This window comes from Equus caballus, chromosome 3 (assembly GCF_041296265.1).
Source record: "Equus caballus isolate H_3958 breed thoroughbred chromosome 3, TB-T2T, whole genome shotgun sequence".
Taxonomy (NCBI): Eukaryota; Metazoa; Chordata; class Mammalia; order Perissodactyla; family Equidae; genus Equus; species Equus caballus.
The window spans coordinates 21,804,870-21,825,577 of NC_091686.1; the positions used below are offsets into that span (position 1 = coordinate 21,804,870).

General features: G+C 39.5%; 1 protein-coding gene across 18 annotated transcripts in view; it reads left to right on the plus strand.

The window, feature by feature from the left end:
• Positions 1-20,708, plus strand: part of PMFBP1 (polyamine modulated factor 1 binding protein 1) — a 45,451-nt gene that overhangs the window by 7,828 nt on the left and 16,915 nt on the right. For all 18 annotated transcript variants that reach the window (XR_011437373.1, XR_011437379.1, XR_011437376.1 and 15 more), the window contains exons 4-7: positions 7,227-7,457; positions 12,329-12,550; positions 17,919-18,089; positions 19,084-19,194. Coding sequence is in view for 7 of the 18 variants with exons in the window: in XM_023637237.2 (XP_023493005.1) it covers positions 7,227-7,457; positions 12,329-12,550; positions 17,919-18,089; positions 19,084-19,194 (735 nt within the window). In the remaining 11 variants the exon portion in view is untranslated. The remainder of the gene's footprint in view (positions 1-7,226; positions 7,458-12,328; positions 12,551-17,918; positions 18,090-19,083; positions 19,195-20,708) is intronic.

Sequence of the window (20,708 nt, forward strand, 5' to 3'; positions counted from 1 at the left end):
CCGTTCATGGACTTAAGTTCTTGGCGAAGATAAAGCAGACACTGATTGCACAGATCTGTTGTTGGACCCCCAAGTCAGCCTCTTAGCTGCTATATAACGCAATCACCCTGTTCTTTAAAATTGTGGTCAAGGATCTGGTCTCTCTTAATTGTATCTGTTAGAGTTCTCCCAGGACTTACTACCTCCTTATAGAAACCACAAATTGTTCTTCTGCAATGCCCTGAAAATGCTGCCAAAAAGCGTTTTCTTCCTGCTTTTTCTACCTTATCTTGCTGAGCATTGCTGTCCTTTCTCCAGGAAGTAACAAACATAGAAAAATCCATTGGTTTTCCTAAATGGATCTCAGGAAGAATATTATCATAATTTACTTCTTTCTAAATATTAATGTTTTAGGAGATTTTCAACCATTGCTGTCGCAAGTTTATTTATTCACCCAGTCAGGGAAAGCCATTTGGCTTATAAATGTATCTGGCAACCTGGAAGAAGAAAGGTATTAAATCGCAGTTTATTATTCTAATTGACCAGAAGAAGGTCTAACAGCTTGAAACAGGCCTTAAAACAGGCTCTTTTTTTCCTAGCACTTAGTGAAAAATTTAAATTGCAGACTACACACACAAATATACAATGAGGTGTAGACGTATACTCCTCCACTCAGAAAATCCCTGCAAGATCTGCCTTTCACAAAGAAATGTAACATGGGAACAAAGGGGAAATCCAAGACTTCCTGAAATTTTGACTAATATCTAACAAGGAGCTAGGGAAATAAGCAGGACATCACAGTTCAAGACAGCGGTTATGCCAGAAAATTAAAATATGACATCAGATGTTATGTGTAACTAACACAGTGGCAGGCAGTGGGTGGGTGATGAGGAAAAAAAATGACTTGATGTTGTAATTCAAGAATACGTTATGCTCCAAAACACAAGAACAGAGCTGGGACCGGGGCAAAGCAAGTGAGGTGCCTGGGGTACAAAATTTGTGGGGCACTCATTCTTCAGGTGCCAACCCTGTGCTTGCCCAAGCCTGAGGCTGAGTGCCTCCTTAGAATTTGTACCTCACTTGCCTCACTCTAATGACGCTGCCCAGGAATCAAAAGAGAGCCTCAATTAAAGCAAAAGGAGAATAGATCAACAGAGTTATCATAATAAAATGATGATCAAACCAGGAAAGGAAAAGTCTTTTTGAGCAATTTCCCAGGCTCCTTTGGCCCTGGTGGTAGCATGGGGAGAGTAGCCTCTGATATTCAGTAGAGTTCCGATAGTCAAACTCATCTTTGAAGTGTATGGAGGACATTATTTTTAGCAGAAAATTGTATAAGCAATTTGATTTCTGCAGATAAAAGTAATTAGTTGAATATGTAAAGATTAATAGATTCTTGATGGAAATTATCACACAGAGATATCACTTTGAATCAATGGGAATGAAAAAAAAATTTTTTAAGTGAATCTGCTAAATACAATGTGGGATCCGGGATCAGATCCTGAAACAGAAAAAAACACATTAGTGGCAAAACTGGTAAAATCTAAATAAAGTATGTAGTTTAGATGACAGTAATCTACCAATGTTAATTTCTCAGTTTGGACAGATGTACTGTGGTTGTATAAAATGTTAACATTATAGGAAGCTGGGTAAAGAGTATATAAGAATTGTCTGTACTACGTTAGCAATTTCCTGTAAATCTAAAATTATTCCAGAATAATTTATTGTTTTTTAAAAAATGCATCTCTGGTAAGCAGAGATGAGTGACAAGAAGAATGCCTAAACCACAAGGATGCATCCAAAAGAAATGCATGTCATTTAAACCCTCAGTTCTAAGCTCTACCAGTCAAGAAAGTACACGAAGTGCAATTTGTAGAAGATATGGAAAGCAACAGATAAACCTATCTAGTAAAATAAGGCTAAACCAGAGTTACAAGGAAAATATCTCACTTAATACCTCAAAGATAAGGAAAGAAGTTCATGACAATGACTGCAAAAAGATGAGACTTTCAGTTCTTAAATGAAGGAAAAAAAAATCAGCAGGGCTCCAGTTTATCAGAGCAATGCCAACCTGAGACAGAAGAGAGTCAGTGCAAACTAGAATAGGGAATAAAACAGTTAAAAAGTATTTCAAAAAGCCGGCTTTAGGCAAATCAGCAGGGCCTGATGACATACCTCAAGGAGTACTTAAGGAATTGGCAGGTGTTATTACATAGCTGCTAGCGATTATTTTTGAGAACTCAAGAGGATAAAGAAAGTCCCTGTAGACTGAAAAAGGGTAAATGAAGTGCTCATCTTTTTAAAAAGGGAAAAAGGACAATCCTGGTAATTATAGGCCTGTCAGCTTAACTTCAATATCAGGGAAAATATAGAACTTAACATCAATCAATTAGCATCAACTGGAAAAGCACGAAGTATTGGGTGGAAACCAACATGACTTTTCAAAAGGCAAATCACGCCAGGCTAATTAATTTCCTTCTGTGATCAAGTGGCCACGTAGGCAAGGAGGGAGGAATAGCTATAATCTCTTTGACGGTAAGGAGGGCTGAAAGGTTGACTAAATTTGGGAACAGGTTCGTATGGGACAGCTGTAGGTCTGGATAGACCTTTTAAGATAGCTGAGGTCTGGATAGAAATCCATCTGAAAAACATGGTGGACCAGATGGCCTCTGGAATCACGTCCAACTCTGGATAGTCTTTCTAAGAACTAATCTTCCATAAAATCATTTCCAACTTGCTCATTTTCTCCAGATCCCAGTTTAAAGGTCGAAGAAGAATCTAATAAAATATCTATATCTTCACTAAAAAGAAAACTTTAATAAAAGAAGACAGAGAGGCCGGCCCGGTGGCATAGTGGTTGAGTTCGTGCATTCTGCTTCAGCAGCCCATGATTCATGGGTTCGGATCCCAGGTACAGACCTAGCACCGCTCCTCAGGCCATGCTGTTGAGGCGTCCCACATAAAATAGAGGAAGATTGGCACAGATCTTGGCTCAGTGACAATCTTCCTCAAGCGAAAAGAGGAAGATTGGCAACAGATGTTAGCTCAGGGCCACTCTTCCTCACACACACACACACACACAAAAGACGGAGAAGCAATAGGAAATGCATTGATGCCTTTATGATGCTGCTCTTTGGCACATAGATAAGTGAAATGTAGGCTTAATCCATAATATGTCATTTTCTCTTCATTTAGAATTAAGAAAAATAATCTTTTGAGTACTTAAGGATAGATAAGTAGAAGTTTAATAGGTCTCAAATAAGTCTAAGCATTTCTCCAAGTCTTTGAAATTTGATTCCTCTAAACCCATAGGTATCTACAGTGTGCAAATGTTTAAAATTCTCATCCAAGAAAATTCGAGTTTCTGTTCAGATTTGAGTGGTTTGGGATGTTTATAACCAGACAAATTAGGTCAGTTGCTGTCTTTGCCCTGTACTGGAAGATGTGAATAAACTCACCACCCGGTTGGTCCATCATATTACCTCGAACCAAAACTAAACCCGGGAGATTCAGTGTGACCTCTGGGGAAGAGAAATAATTAACAGTTCACCAGTCTCACTGGCAGGCTGCTAAGCTTTATTCACACAGGAAAAGACATTCTTTACCCACAAGAGGCGATAAAGCCAAAGAACTGTTAGGAACACGCAGAAGTATAGATGGCATACCACATACTAGAAGGGGAAGCCCTGAAGAAACAGTTTGACTTCTTCTAAAAGAAGAGCACTTCTCCCGTTCTTTTGGGTAATGAGGAGAAAATGCGGACGTGGAAATAAGAAGAAGAGAAGAAAGAATACACAGTGCCGAGACCGCGGTTCGTTTTCAACTGGGTCATACGCATCTAGCAGCGGAGAGGCGGGTCCAAATCAACAGTTACACCAGAGCGCTAGAAGAACCAAGAACATAATTTCTTAATTCTCAGACATCAGGTTACTTCAACAAAGTCAAGAGAAACAGGATTTGGGCAAAATTTGATGAGGATTTCATCGGGTACTTGCATCACTAAAATAAGCCCTTCTGGATTAAGCCTAGCCCAGAACGTTCGCTCCTCTGCTTCAGTTCTACCCGCATGAAGTGCTTCTTCGTGAGCATGGTTTTTTCAAGTAGCTCCCCATCCCCCAGCTTACCTGTGTAGACAGAGGACTTGGGCTCTTGAGAACCTCCCTCTACACACACACACACACACACACACACACTGCTCCTAAATCTCTTCTCTCCAAACCTCATTCACAGACAAGTTGTGAGAACAGCACATTCTTATCTTGAAAAGAATGAAAGCACTTAACCACAAACATTTAATATAAATGTTGGCAATTATGGCCACACAAAGTAAATACAAAATTCAACTTTGTTTGGCTCAGGAAAAAAGTCTTGTCAACTTCCCTCTGTCCACATACACTGGATATTCAAGCCAGGAGGTCAGCTGGTCTTTGCCTAGGCTTTCTTTTGCCTGGTGACTGTACTGGTCCATTTTCTCCATCTTCTCTGTTCGGAGGCATTTAGGGTGAAATAAACTTGCAAGAGAGTTGGAAAGAGTAATCACATCGAACTGGCACAGTCAGCTGTGGTCTTTCTGGGCTGAGCTGGGCTGAGCCTCCCTCATCTGTGCTGCCCCCACCCATTCTCACTAGAGAAGATTTTCTCTCTTTTGGGTCTCAGCTGTTATCGAATTAATCTCATTAAAACTCCATCTCTCCAGTTACTCAGACCAAAACCTTGGAGTCATCCTGCCTTAGAGGACCATCACCTCCCACCAGCCACATCTAACACAGCAGCAAATCCTTTGGGCTCTACTTTCAAAATATATCTAAACTCCGACCACTTCTCCCAACTTCCATCTTGGTCCGCACCACCGTCCTTTCTCGCCTGCATCCTTGCAGTAGCCTGCTCGCTGGTCTCCCTGTTTCTGCCTCCCTACAGTTGATTTTCAATAGAGGAGCCAGTGTGTCCTTTGTAACACCTAAAGGAGACCATGTCACTCCTCTGTTCAGTACCCTCCAGTGGCCTTTTATTTCCCTGAAAGCAAAAGTCACAGTCTTTAGAATGGCGTGTATGGCCCTAAAGAACCTGACCACCCTTTCCTTTCTCACCTCATCTGGTACCACTCTCCCTCTCACTCTCTCTCCTCCAGCCAGGACAAAGTGGCTCCTCAGGCACCTCCCACCTCCAGGCCTTACCCCTTGTTATCTCTCACCAGAGTGTTCCTGCTGGAGATTCCCACCAGGGTCCTTCCCTCACCGCCTTCAAGTCTTAACTCAAATGTCCCTTCTCAGTGTAGTCCTCCATGAAGACACTTGATTCAGAATTACAGCTGCCTCCATCCTGGCATTCCTCATCTCCCTCCCCTGCTTTACCTTCCTCCCAGGCACTTTTTCCTTTTAATATACTACATTATTTACCTGTTTAATTTGGTGTCTCTCTCTCTTCCTCTTTCTCTCCCTTCCTCCTTCACTCTACATATATTAGATGCAAACTCCATGATGACAGGAATTCTGTCTGTTTTATACATTTCTGTATCCCCATGACCTAGTATAGTGCTTGACATGTAGTAGGTGCACCATAATATTTGCTGAATGAATTAATTAAATGAAAATCTCATATCCACACAAAGGTTGGTATGTCAATGTTCATAGCAGCATTATTCGTAATAGCCAAAACCGGAAGCAATCCAAATATCCATCAACTGGTAAACAGAAAAATAGAACTATTCAGCAATAAAAAGGAACAGAATACTGATTCTTGCTATAATCTGGATAAACCTCCAAAACATTATGCTAAGTGAAAGAAATCAGACACAAAAGATGACATATTATACAACTCCATTATATGAAATGCCTGGAAAGGGCAAATCCTTAGAGGCAGGAAGCAGATTAGTGGTTGCCTGGAGCTGGGGGTAGGAACAGGAGAGACAAATGGGCATGAGAGAATATTTTGAGGTGATGGAAATGTTCTAATACTGGATTGTAATCATGGTTGCACAACTCTGTAAATTTGCTACAAATCATTGAATTGTACACTTGCAATGGTTGAATTTTATGATACATAAAGTATACCTCAATAAAACTGTAAAACAAAGAGAGAGAGATAATTTTAAAGAGTTTGAAAGTATGCTGTAATGAGGCCAAGGCCACAAGCTCAAATTCTTGGGAACCAGTAAGATTGCTTATTCTGTATTTTATTTCCTTCTTTTCTTCAGTACCTAGCTGTGTATACATCTCTAATGCAGGCCCTAAAGAAGCAGACATGGCCTTGCCCTCCAGGAGTTTATATCCTAATTAGGAGGTCAGATGCACAGAGATCATTGCAATGCAAGGCAGAATGTGAAATGCCATATGAGGACGTGCCAGTTAAGTCTATGGTGCAAAGACAGCTTTGCAGGGAAAACAGGAAGGAAAGCAGGATTTGGACAGAGTTTTAAAGAATGAGAAGGAGGATAATTAGCAGAGACAGATATTAAGGAATGCCCACGGGCCACCCTCTTCATCCACCTCTTTCACACGCCATCAGGGATGTTGGGTAAGAAAATATAGATGCAACCATGCAAAGACTCAATTGTACTAGAATAAACAACTCAAGGATGTGTCCTACCGCAGAATACCTGATACAAAGTAGGTGTTCGGCATATGTTTACTGAAGGAATGTAGATTGGCAGGGAAAGATCACACATACACACACACACACACACACACACACTCAGCATCTGCAGGATCACATCTGCTTTTGGGAGGGAGACAGAGTCAGTGCCCGGATGTGCTTGACCAAGACCTCTGCCATTCCCCAGCATTCCAGAAAGCTGTTTCCCCAAGAGTTTACCTTCTTACCTGGGTGGTTTTAATAATCAAATTTAGTCCAAGAACCATGACCAGAGATCCATTACCTTCCAGGTCAGTTGTGCTATGTTTCTATGTGAAGACAAAGCATAAGCATATTATCATGTGTATCTTTATACTACTCTCTAGGTCCTTTATGTGTGTATTTTTTCTTCTGACCTAAATAATAGGAATGGTAGATCTAAAGAGTAGGAAAGAACTATAGGACTTTTCTCTTCTTTTAAATCCTTCTTACAGAGTAGGACCACAAAGTGAGGTTTCGTTGTGAATAGAATGAAATTTTTAATAAGTGTTCTGTAGACAAAGATAAAAGGATGGATAGATGCATATGAATGGTTGAACAAATGAGAAAAATCAAAGAATGAATGCATGCTTAGTGACAATCTAAACCCTTTTCTGTACATTCAATCTCTGTTGCAGAATAAGAAGCAAGTGTTAGCATTTGAGGCATTTCAACCTAGTAAACAGTGTCGTCTGAGACAACTCCAACAACTGAAGAAAAAATTGCTGGCCCTTCAGCAAGAACTGGAGTTTCGCACAGAGGAGTTGCAGACTTCTTACTGCTCCCTCCTGCAGTATCAGTCCGTCCTGGAGAAGCAGACTTCCGACCTGGCTCTTCTTCACCATCACTGCAAACTGAAGGAAGATGAGGTATAGATAGAATAACTATGGAAATGTCCCATATGCCCAAGTACCTACAGAAATCAGACCATGACTGCTAGAAAGCAAACACCGGACTTACAGAGGAGAGCTTCGCCACACCTTGAGCAGGGTTTATCAACTTTCCCTCTTTAATTCTTGATCTTTTTGAAGCTAAGCAGAGGGAACTAAATAGAACAGCATAATTGGGTGAGAGCTCCAGTATTAACACATGTGAGGTATGTGGTATGTGTGTGTGCAGGGTGCATGTGTGTGCTTGTGCATGTGAGTGTGTGTATGGTGTGTGTGTAGGTCCATCATCTCCATTCTATTACCATTGCAATTTAAATGCAAAAGACTCTAGGTCTCTGAGTGTTATAAAGGAGGTATAAGGGCCATTAAATCAACCATTTTTAGAAAAATCAGGTTTTGATAATATATAAATTCCTAGCACTTACACAGTTGATAAGATAACCAGACATTGAGCCTGAGTCAATCATTGAGTTATTTTTTCAGATTGGAGTTTTGGGTCATATAGACTTAGCTCAAGTATATTCTGGACATTCATTTCTATTCATGTTCCAGGGTAGTATTTTTCAAACCAGAGAGTAGCATCCTTGTGGAATCCCAAGTAAGTTCCAAAGACCAAAGCTACAGAACTTAGACAACTTGAGCAGTAGTAGCACTAGCAGCAATAGAACCGTGTGTTCTAAGCAACGGGACAGGCAGCCTCCCCTGGCATTTTCTTCCTTTGCCTTTAAAGATAAAATTCCAAGGATTGTGTTGGACAGTGCTGTTGCTTAAGGAGTAACTCCAGGGGCTTTATGAGGGACCTTAAAGAACATAGAAACTTTTTTTGAATCTAACTATCTTTATTAAAATGACAGAACCTAATTATGTGGCTTATGAATGGGCACATATGGGCTTTGGAATTCCAACTATCCAGAAATTCTTTTTTTTTTAATTGTGATCATAATAGCTTATCACATAGTGAGATTTCAGTTGTACCTTATTATTTGTCATATATCATATAAGTATGCCCCTTCACCCCTTGTGCCCATCCTCCACTCCCCTTCCCCCAGTAACCACTAATTTGTTCTTGTCTGTAAGTTTGCTATATTCCACATATGAGTGAAATCATGTGGTGTTTGTCTTTGTCTGGCTTATTTCGCTTAACATGATGCCCTCAAATTCTATCCATGTGGTTGCAAATGGGACGATTTCGTCTTTTTTTATGGGTGAGTAGTATTCCATTGTATATATGTATGTATGTATATATATAGCACATCTTCTTTATCCAATCATCAGTTGATAGGCACTTGAGTTGCTTCCACATCTTGGTTATTGTGAATAATGCTGCAATGAACATAGGGGTGCATAAGTCTCTTTGCATTGTTGATTTCAAGTTCTTTGGGTAAATACCCAGGAGTGAGATAGCTGGGTCATAGGGTATTTCTATTTTTAATTTTTTGAGAAATCTCTGTACTGTTTTCCATAATGGCTGCACCAGTTTGTATTCCCACCAGCAGTGGATGAGGGTTCCATTTTCTCCACATCCCCTCCAACATTTGTTGTTTTTTGTCTTGGTGATTATAGCTATTCTAATGGGCATAAGATGATATCTAAGTGTAGTTTTGATTTGCATTTCCCTGATGATCAGTGATGTTAGGCATCTTTTCATGTGCCTATTGGCCATCTGTATATCTTCTTTGGAAAAATGTCTGTTCATATCTTCTGCTCACTTTTTGATCGGGTTGTTTGGTTTTTTGTAGTTCATTTATGTGAACTCCATAATCTCAAGATTATGGAGATTAACCCCTTATCGGATAAATGATTTGCAAATATTTTCTTCCCTGTTGTTGGGTTGTTTTTTCATTTTGATCTTTGTTTCCTTTGCCTTCCAGAAACTCTTTAGTCTGATGAAGTCCCACTTGTTATTTTTTTTCTTTTGTTTCCCTTGTCTGAGTAGACATGATATTCGGAAAGATCCTTTTAAGTCTGATGTCAAAGAGTGTACTGCTTATGTTCTCTTCCAGAAATTTTATGGTTTCAGGTCTTACTTTCAAGTCTTTGGTCCATTTTGAGTCTATTTTTGTTCTTGTGGAAAGATAATGGTCTACTTTCATTCTTTTGCATGTGGCTGTCCAGTTTTCCCAGCACCATTTACTGAAGAGACTTTCCTTTCTCCATTGTATGTTCTTGGTTCCTTTGTCGAAGATTAGCTGTCTGTATAGATGTGTAGTTTTATTTCTGGGCTTTCAATTCTGTTGCCTTGATCTGTGTCTGTTCTTGTACCAGTACCATGCTGTTTTGATTACTATAGCTTTGTAATATATTTTGAAGTCAGGGATTGCGATGCCACCAGCTTTGTTCTTATTTCCCGGGATTGCTTTGGCTATTTGGGGTCTTTTGTTGCCTCATATGAATTTTAAGATTCTTTGTTCTATTTCTGTGAAGAATGTCATTGGGATTCTGATTGGGATTGCGTTGAATCTGTAGATTGCTTTAGGTGGTATGGACGTTTTACCTATGTTTATTCTTCCAATCCACGTGCATGGAATATCTTTCCATTTCTTTACGTCATTATCAATTTCTTTCAGTAACATCTTATAGTTTTCTTTGTATAGGTCTTTCACCTCCTTGGTTAAATATCGTCCTAGATATTTTATTCCTTTTGTTGCGGGATTGTATAAATAAATACAATGGGATAAATGGGATTGTATTCTTGAGTTTTTAAAAAACATAGAGTCTTTTAAAAGGGAATATTATAGCCAATGAGAATTTGCTGAAAAGCATTAGGAGGGAAAGGAACAGAGAAAGGTCATCCTATAAAATATACAGTGGGACAAAGCCTGTGACCATAAGCCATAGTTTAATAAAGTTAATGCAGGACTGTGTTAAAACTGGCTGGTTCATGACAACTTAAACACAAGTCCAGCCTGGATAAAGTGACCATGAATTAGTTGGGATTCTATTTGGTTGCATATAAAAGAAAACTCCAAAGTAATAGAGTTTATTTCTAAGACGTATACAAGAAGGTTGGAGGTAAGTGGTCTAGAACTGTTATGGTCACCGTATGTGTCATCAGGTACCTAGGGTCCTTTCTTTGGGCTCCACTATCATCAGCTCAAGACTTCCATTCTCTAGGTCACCTAAGATGGCTGCTGGAGCTCCAACAATCACATCCTTGTTCCAAATAATCAGGATGGGGGCAAGGGTGGGAGGGTGGGGAAAGAAAGGCACACGCTTCCCTTTTAAGGACACTTTCCAGAAGCCCCACACAACACTTTCACTTACATATCATTGGCTAGAGCTAGTCACATGGCTACAGCTAGTTCCTAGGAAGCCTAGGAAATGTAGTGTTTTAGTGAGTTACACTGCTGTCCCAAATAAAGTCAAAGTCCTATCACTAAGGAGGAGGGGGAGAATTGATGTGGAATTCAGCAAGTAGCAGTCACTGACACAGATCTCAAACTGGGAAAGCACTGGAAAATTTACTTTAGGCATTCTGCCAAGTTCCCCCAATACTTTGTTACACAGAAGCATTAAACTTCTGTCTAAGGTTGGGTTGCCCAACAGCAGACCCTAAGACAAGGAGCTGAATACAAGTAGTTAATTGAGAAAGTGATCCCAGGAAGCAAGGTGAGAGAGCGGGGAAGTGAGTCAAAGAAGCGCAGGAGGCCCATAAAGAAAAACACTATTAAGCAGATTATTGCTGTGGGCAACTGAGTTTCAATCTCTCTGGAGAACTCTGGGAGATAGTGTAGAACAGCCTCAGAGCGATCCCAGCCAACCTACCCGGTCATGGGTTGAGGGCTGCACCTGAGGATCTCAACTCCCCAGTGTCTGTGACCTGCTTGTCTTGCTCCTCCACTTGAGTGGGCTCCTGGGGCCAGGGCAGCCCACAGGCCAAGAGTTGAAGATGTTTGTAGTTGGAATGAGTTTGGTGTGCAAAGGAATGGTGAGTGCCAAGGGGATATGAGAAGGCCACTGACAGCTTCTGTTATAAACATTTGAATATAAAATATTCCTTTCCTCTTCTCATCTAACAAACACCTCAAATGAAATGGTTCTTTCCTAAAACGAATCTCAAATCGCAGGCAGCAAGTATAATTAGCTTAGACCAATAGACTGTGTTCTATCTGAACTCTACATTGGACTATTTGAACCAAAAGGAAGCCTTCCTCGATGACCTTCCTACTCTTAACTCCTTCAGGACATACAATTCAATACGTATAATACAGTGCGGCACACTCACCCATATGCAGTTGTTTGCTAATCTTAAATCATACCTACGCCAAACTGTCGGAGTCTGTAAATTCTTTGAGGGAGGAACCTGTGTCGTATACATATATATCCCCTCAGCACCCAAGACATTGTTGATGAACATTGAATGAATATCTGTCAGTTGGTTGGCTAATTCATTGATAGAAAAGGAATCTAAATAAGGATCATATAAATCCCAGAGAAACCTTGGGTCATGTTCCCCCACTGTCTCTAGGGAACTTTGCTCAGATGGACCTGTGTGCAAGAGGGCTCTCCATTCCCTAAATCAGACCCTCTAGCAAATACCAAGGAAAGAAAGAATACTAGCATTTCAAGCCCTTAAAAAAATGGAGCTATATAAATTCATTCCTATTAATCAACTGACGAGTCTTGATTGAGTTCTTACTCCATGCCATGCAGAATGGGAAATAGACATGGTCCCTGCCTTTAAGGAGCTCACCACCTACGTAGGACAATCTTTTTTCACTTCTAATCATTAACATTCTGACATGACAAATTTTAGCTTTTAGATCTGTGCTGGGCCTATTCCATGCATCTGGGCCTATCTGTGCATGTGCTCCCATGAGTTCAATGTGGTTTCATTCCCACACCAACAGGTGACCCTCTATGAGGAGGAAATGGGAAATCATAGTGAGAACATGGGGAAGAAGCTCCATTTTGCAAAGAAGCAACTTGCCTTGGCTGGGGACAAGATCGTCTCCCTGGAAAGGAGCTTAAACCTCTACAGGGACAAATACCAGACTTCCCTGAGCAACATCGAGTTACTGGAGTGCCAAGTGAAGATGTTGGAGGGGGAGCTCAGCGGGATCGTCAGTCAGGTAGGACTTAAACCAGACCACTCACACCAGGAGCTCCAGGAAGTGGACATCAAGCTCCCAGCTGGTCCCTTATAACAGTCCCAGCCTCCCCTGCCAGAAACCCAAACCTTCACCCACATGTCAGTTCCTTCCCTTGAATTTTGTTGCCCTCAGTTTTTGAACTTCTCACCTTCACATCTCCTGTAAGATTACTCCTTAGCAATTTTGAGGCCCTTAATCATTGTAAATGGCCACCACATCAAATAAGGCAGGAAGAGGATTAGCAGATGAGCTCTCAGATCTGCCGTGTTCTCATGGGGGTCTGGTGGAGGGCTCATCTACCTCACAGGACTCATGCAAATCATGACTTCAGGATCAAACGGGAGGAGAAAGCCCTGAAATATAGCAAAGCAGAGCCAAAATGCCTGAATTTGGATTTTTTTTCCTTTTAATTGCTGTTTTTAATTACGCAGGTAATACAACTATATAGGCTCTCTAGACAGAATTATGGAGGTTAAAGGTAAATGTCCACGTTCAGCCTCCTCCACCCGACTCTCCTCCCCTTAGGCGATCATTTGAATGATGTGCTAGGAATCTTCCCCAGCCTTTTGCTCTACAGTTAGTTATATAAATGGTTAGGGTTTTCTTTTTACATAAATGGGTCACTTTATAAATGTGGTTCTACACCTTGCTTTTTCAGTGTATATCGTGACTATTTATTTTAGTTAGTACCTTGTATTCTATAGTATGACTCTACCATCTACTCTCTTGTTTGTCTATTATAAACAAGCTGAAGTGAACATCCTTATGTCTACAGAGTAGTTTCTTGAAGTGGGATTGCTGGATCAAAGGATATGCTTATTTTTAATGTTTAAAGATACTTCTTAATTGAATATCAGAAAGGTTCTACCATTTGACACTTTTACCAACAATAGTTGAGAGAGTTTATTTCCCCACACTCTATATCTTCTATCTTTTTAAGTTGTGCTAAACTGATAGATGAAAACAAGTTTTCTTACTACAATTTTCATTTCCTTTAATTCTAGTAGTTGTGGGCTGGGTTCTCCAGAAAGCAGACTCTGAGACAGATTAGTTTGAAGCACATTTTTAGAGGGAGCTCTTGGTATCAACTACTGTGAAAGGAAGGGGAAGGAAGCAGGGTTGGGCAGAGGGGGGAGGATGAGTTGTGATGCAGTCCCGACAAAGGTCTCAGCCAACCCCATGGGGCGCTCTAGGGCTGCATGGACCTTCAGAGCAGTCCCAGATTGGGGGGAAGGGAGCTGCCCTTATATCTCCGTGTTGATCAGTTATTGGATGTGAGCTGTCCCTAGGGAGAGGCATGAGCTTGGGCAAAAGTTTTCTTCAGCCCAGACACTCCCCAAAAAGAGCTGACAGTGGAGGGCTCTCTTCAGGCAGCGCTTCCTGAGCTAGGGGAGTAAGTCCTATAGTGCTGAAGAGGGTCCGGGAGGCACAGCACAGTGCCCAGACTAACGAAGTATTGAGCGCTGTTCATAAGCGTATTGGCATGTGGCTTTCTGTTTAATTAATCACATGTTTAAATCCTTAACCTACTTTTTATTGGGTTGTTAGTCTTTTTTGTATTGACTTATAGGAGCTTCTTAATTTATTACAGGTAATAATGCTTCATTACATATGTTACAAATCTTTTTGCCAAGTTTGTGACTTTTGGTTTCATTTTATTAATGATATTTTTCACAACACAGGAATTTTTAATTTTTATGGAGTTGAATCTCTCGGTCCTTCTTTATAGATTCTAAGGTGTTATGTCTTGCTTAGGAGGGCTTTCTCCACCCCTGATATTATAAAAGTTTATCTTATATTCTCTTTTAGCACTTTTATAATTTTGTATTTTTATGTTTTTGCTTTTAGCCAGTCTGTTTTTATCCTTAGTCCATCTACGAAATAACTGTCTTTAGTTTATATGTAGTTAATGAAATAAGGTTGTAATGTTATGTTTGTCAAGATAGATCTGCAGTTGTCTCAATTCCGCTCATTGAGCATCCCATCTTTTCCTCGTTGATGTGAAGCTCCAACTCAGCAAATGCACTGATTCCTCTGTACACACTGTATGCTCTCTCTGGACTCTGTTCTTTTGATCTACTTGCTGGTTCCTACACAAGGATCAGAGTTTTTTAGTGACTTTAACTGATATTATGTTTTGATAACTCCTTTTAGGGCAGGTCCTCTGCTATTCTTTACTTTCAAATATTTCTTGGCCATTTTTTGTACATCTTTTCTTGGTTAAATTAAGATTTATGTTGATTTACTTTCAAACTATATATTAAATTAGAGGAAATTAGCATTCCTTATGGAACATGACATGCTTCTACTTTTCTTCAAGTCTTCTTATGCGTCCTTCAGTAAGATTTTACACTTTTCTTTATAGATCTCACATATTTCTAACTAAGCTTATTCCTAGATACATCACAGTTTTATTGGTTTTATAAATGAGATCTTTCATACATTGAATTTTATTAATTATTTCTGATATAGAGGAAATCTCTTATCCTCTCACCTTATTGAGCTCTTTTATTAGATTTTCAGCTGGCCATCTTGGATTTGTCTAAATTACTTTCCTTTTCAACTTTTATACAACTTATTTACCATCTTACTGCATTGACCAGAACCTCCAAAACAATGTAGAATCGTAACATCCTTGCTTTGCTCCTCACTCTACAGGAAATATTTCTAGTATTTCACCATTAAGTGTAATGTCTGTTCTTGTCTGCTTATTGATATCCTTTTTCAAGTTGAAGATGTAATTGTCTATATGTAGTTGACCAAGAATTTTTTTTTTCTAAAGATTAGCACCTGAGCTAACATCTGTTGCCAATCTTTTTCTTCTTTTTCTTCTTTCTCTCCCCAAAGCCCCCGGTACATAGCTGTATATTCTAGTTGTGAGTGCCTCTGGTTGTGCTATGTGGGATACCACCTCAGCATGGCTTGATGAGCGGTGCCATGTCCGTGCCCGGATCCAAACCAATGAAACCCTGGGCCACCAAAACAGAGTGTGCACACTTAACCGTTCAGCCCTAGGGCTGGCCCCTGATCAAGAGTTTTTATCAGGAATGAATGTTGAATTTTATGAGATACTTTTGTTAGCATCTATCAAAGTAATCATAGAATTTTTTTCCTTTAATGAAGTGGATTTCATTAATAGATTTTCATTTATAGAACAATCTTTATGTTCCCAGAATAAATCCTACTTGATCATGACATATTATTATTGTTAAAATTATAATACACTGCTATACTAAATTTGCTGCACTAAATTATAATAAACTTCCATACTAAACTTGTTAAAATTTTATTTTTGCATCTATTTTGAGAAATGAGATTGGTCTGATGGCCTCAATTGTTGAGCTCTCATCTCATATTGGTGTCTGGATTATGTTACCCTAATAAAAATGAGCTGAAAAGCTTTTCATCTTTTTTTTTTAATCTCTACATATAAACATATAAAATTTATATTTAAGATTACAAATAAAACCAACTTTTACTCATTACTCAGCAGTGTTCTCTACCTCTTCAACATTCTTGGATTTTTCCTTTTGCTGTAATAATTCCTTTTAAATCTTTCAGAAACAATTGTGGGTGGTAAAATTTCTCAGTATTTCCATGTCTGAACAAGGTTTATTTTGCCATCATTCTTGAATGCTAGTTGGGCTTGGTGTGCAAACTTTCAAATAACCTTTCTTTAAGTCTTTAGAGATATTGCTGCATTGTCTTATACCACGCAGTATTGAAGGGGAATTGTTGCATCTCAGTCTGTTTCTCATTTTTTGCAAGTCGTCTGTTTTATCTCTTTAAACTTTGGAGGTTCTTAGGCTCAGAGTTTTTTAATTTATTTCTTATTAAACCTCTCAACACTTAACTGACTCTTTGAATGTGAGATCTACATTTTCTTCAATTCAGGGAATTTTTCTTCTATCACTTTTAAATTAATTTCTATTTTTCATCCTGTAGTATTAAGAAAGTATGGGAACCTGTAGATATCATTTTCCTATTTCTTAAATTTTGTATTGTTTTCCACTCCTATACCTATTTATACACTAAATTATTTATAAGAACATTATTTATGGTCACTTTTAGACCTCTGACTGACCCTTCTGCAGCTTGCTCATAGGCAGCTTTAATGATCAGTGATCATGAACTATTTCCAGCTTTACCTGAAAAATCCCAATTAGAGAGACAAGTTTAATGGGGAAAGATCTACCATCCAAACTAGAATTCTTTGCTCTTTTATGACTATCTGCCTCAGTTCACCCCAATATTAGTGCCATGGAGCAATGGAATTCATGCATGATTTCAGATGATCTAGGGAAAGACATTTTTAAGAAAACAGTTCTGGGAAAACAGGCATACTCATGTTGATGAGAGCATCAACTGAATCTCTGAAGGACAATTATGTAACTTCTATCAAAGTTTTAAATAAGTCCCAGCTGTCCTACTTCTGTGAATTTAATCTACACGTATCCCAGAATAGGGATTCAAAGATTTATGTGCAAAAATATTCATTTCAGCTTCATTTTAGAAAATAACTTGGAAGAAACCTATATTCCCATCAGTAGGAGACTAGATAAACATATTTAAAAGCAATTTAAAAGAACAAGATGGAAGCACATATATTAACATGGATAAATTTCTAAGATATCTTGTTGAGTCAAAAAATCAATTTTTATCTTTTAAAAAGACAACATAATATCATCTGTGTTCTACAGATTCATTTACACGTATGTAAAGGTATAGATAAAGTTCTAGAAGGATATGCACAAACTGTCATGTCTGGAGAATGCGGTAAGTATGGGATGATGGCCAAAGAAAAATGTAGACTTGCTTGTAATGTTACAGTGTTGTAGAAGGATAATATATATAAGTATAACTTGTGCGATTTGAAACTAATTTTAAAAGAAGAGTAAAATCGATCTACAGGTAATAATATGGAAAGCATCCTAAATAAATTGTCAAGCAAAAACACAATGCTTAGAATAGTGTGTAGAAGACTTTCATTTGTGAAGAGAAAAAAATAGGGAGTTCGATAGGTATGCAAATATGCATAAAACATCCCTGGAAAGATGATACCCAAAACACTAGTAACCCAGACTGTCACAGAGGAGGAGACCTGACTCACAGAGGGTCAAGATGGAGGAAGATTGACTTTTCAGTGTATTCTCTTGTGAACCTGTTTGAACTTTTTACCAAGTGTATGCACTTGTTAAGTTTTTTCCTTTTGTTAAGGAAGCTATGATTCATATATATGAACATAAACTTTTAGAACATAGAGCTACAGATTTTTCATGCTCATGGCATTCTGAATTTAACTCAAAAATTAGGAACAAAATCAACCCATTATTTTTAAATACCCCAGGAGCCCGAGAACAAAGGTGATGATTCAAAGACGCGTATATGCACTTCTGCCTGCGAGAGTCAAGAGCATCAGGAGACCCTGAAACGACTATCTGAAGTCTGGCAAAAGGTCTCTGAACAGGATGATCTAATCCAGGAACTTCGAAATAAGCTAGCCTGTAGTAACGCTTTGGTAAGTGCTTTGTTCTAGAACATTCTTCTGAGAGACCAAAATAAAGCCATGAGGAAAGAAAGGAGGGAAAAAAGTCACCTAAAGTAATCTCTTTCACCAAGACTCCTCAAATGTCTTAAATATACGTGCCTCTGCCTTTTGTTCATATTCTCCATTGCATGCATCCCCCCAACCCACACTAAGTTCAAGGTTGTAAAGAGACTTAAAATCTCTCACACAACAACCTAAGTGCCTTTCAGTATGGAAATGGTTAAAGAGATTAAGAGAAATGGTTAAAGAGATACCCAAACTGTGGAATAAAAGGCAGCCAATAAAAAGGATTAAGCAGATCTGCAAGGGAGGCATGGAAGGATGTTAGAGATATATCACTGAGAGAAAGTTGCAGAATCCTATGTATAGTGCAATTCCTCTTTTGTTTTTTAAGTCTTTGATCATAATATAGAAGTGTATACCAGAAATTGCCACTGGTGCCCCTTCTCCCTCAGTAGAGAGAGGAGACTAGATGGAGAGGAGATTTTCATTTCTTATTTTCAATGCTTGGGTTTTATTTGGATTATTTTCAAAACAAGCAAGAACAAAAACTTCATGTTTTTTATAATTTTCAACACACATTCTCCCACTCCATAAGAAACATCCTTCTTTGATTCTCGAACTTTGGATCCTGGCCTCGATAGATTAGGTACAACTTTCCCTCACAGCCTCCAAAGAGCTTTCTTCTACCTCATAAACTGGACCACACAAAGAGGTTCAGAATGGAGTCCAAAATGTGGCCACTGACAATCTCAAGACAAATCCCTGTCTTTGCCTTAGTGAACCTTGACGTAAGATTGAGAACATAATCCCTACTCCCTACCAACCCCACAGGAAGTGCGTGATGAATTATACAACACTGCAACAAACTTAGGCTGGAAAAAGGAACACCCTGCAAAAACAGTAATAGTAACAAGCACCTTGCATTGATCATTCAGCATAACTGACCTGTGCTCGTTTGCAGGTTCTGGAGCGTGAAGAGGCTTTGATAAAATTACAAGCAGACTTTGTTTCCTACACAGCCACCCACAGGCATCCTCCTAGCTCCTCAGAAGATTGTGAAGACATCAAAAAGGTGGGAGAGCTTTTTCTTATTTGTGCCTGGTGAGGTCAGGCCAAGTTGGCTCTGATTCTGGTTCTTCCTGCTTATTTTTTATTTTTATATTATATTTTAATTTATACTTATGTGACCTTGGTTGACCCTGCCACAAGAATACTGTAGATAATGTATGCCAGGCCCCAGTGAGCGTGTCTGGCAGCATTAGATTTTGAGACTGAATTTTGGAATTGCGCGCCTCTCTTAACCCACTTCCAACAGTACACCTCAAGACAAGAGACTCCTGTTGGCTCACTAGATTCGAAAAAACCATCCAGCTTTCTAGTTTCTGGCTGGAGTTGAAAAGTAGCAAATTTAGGGAAGATTATTAATTCAAATTTACTCCCTTTTTTGAAAACTCGATGTTTTCATATTCAAAGCCATCTCAAAAGTTGATTCTGGCAGTAAGCATTTAAACCATATAAATGAGTAGCGAGATGTGACGAACCAGTAGTCAAAACAAGCTTAGGTGCCTTCCTAGGCGAGGTCTTATCTTAAGTCAGTCATGCCTGATCTTGAGCTACAAGGCAAAGCCAGGCGCATGAGGCCATGCTGTGGGCAGGTGATGGCAGGCCTGCTGAAGGGGAAATAGCAGCAAAGCGGGGTGGCCGAGAGACTAGACGACACAGATAAGCTCCCCAAGGGGTCCTCTAGTCGGGGAGTGGAGACTTTTCTCTTTCCAGGACTTTCTGATGCCAGAAAGTTTGAATGAATAAGGGATCAATACTGAACTTTGGAGTTCCTCCTTGGACATCTGTCAATGTTTCTTTTAAAGGTCAGTTCCGTGTTATTCACATTCTGACCTACAGCACTCTCTCATAACATTCTCTCTTTTTTTGGTCTAAAAAATGTCTTTATTTCTCCCGTACTCTTTTATTTTTTTATAGTGGTAAAAAACTCATAACATTAAATTTACCATCTTAACCACAGCTCTGTTAAGTATCTCCACATTGCTATGCAACAGATCTCTAGAACTTTTTCATCTTGCAAAACTGAAACTTTATATCCACTAAACATTAATTCCTCTTTAACACTCCATTTTTTAAAATGATAGACTTCCCCCAAGAAACAGAATACACGTTTTCCTGCCATTTTATATGTCCTATCCAAAGCCTTCATGTTACCTGGGTATTCTCTTAGGAATGGAAATATCCACGTCACAGTTAATGCCAGCAGGCCTCTGCCCACTCAGCTGGCCTGGCGTAGAGTGGGTCCTGGAAGCCCTGCAGTGCCCACCCCTGGGTCATAGGGTGATTGCCCTGTGTTTCTCCAACTGTCCCCTCCACCCCCTCCCCCGTCTTCATGCTGCAGTCCTTCCTCACTGTCAGCTCTGAAATCACGTAACTCTCTCTCCCCAGCAGCCCTTAATGCCCAGACAATTAATTGCTCCTCATCGGCCGCATGTTCCTGCCTTCTCTTAGTGACAGCCTGTTCCCCTTTCCTTTAGGGTAGAAGCCCAAGTTCCTGCCCAGAGACTGCAAGCCCCACGTGAT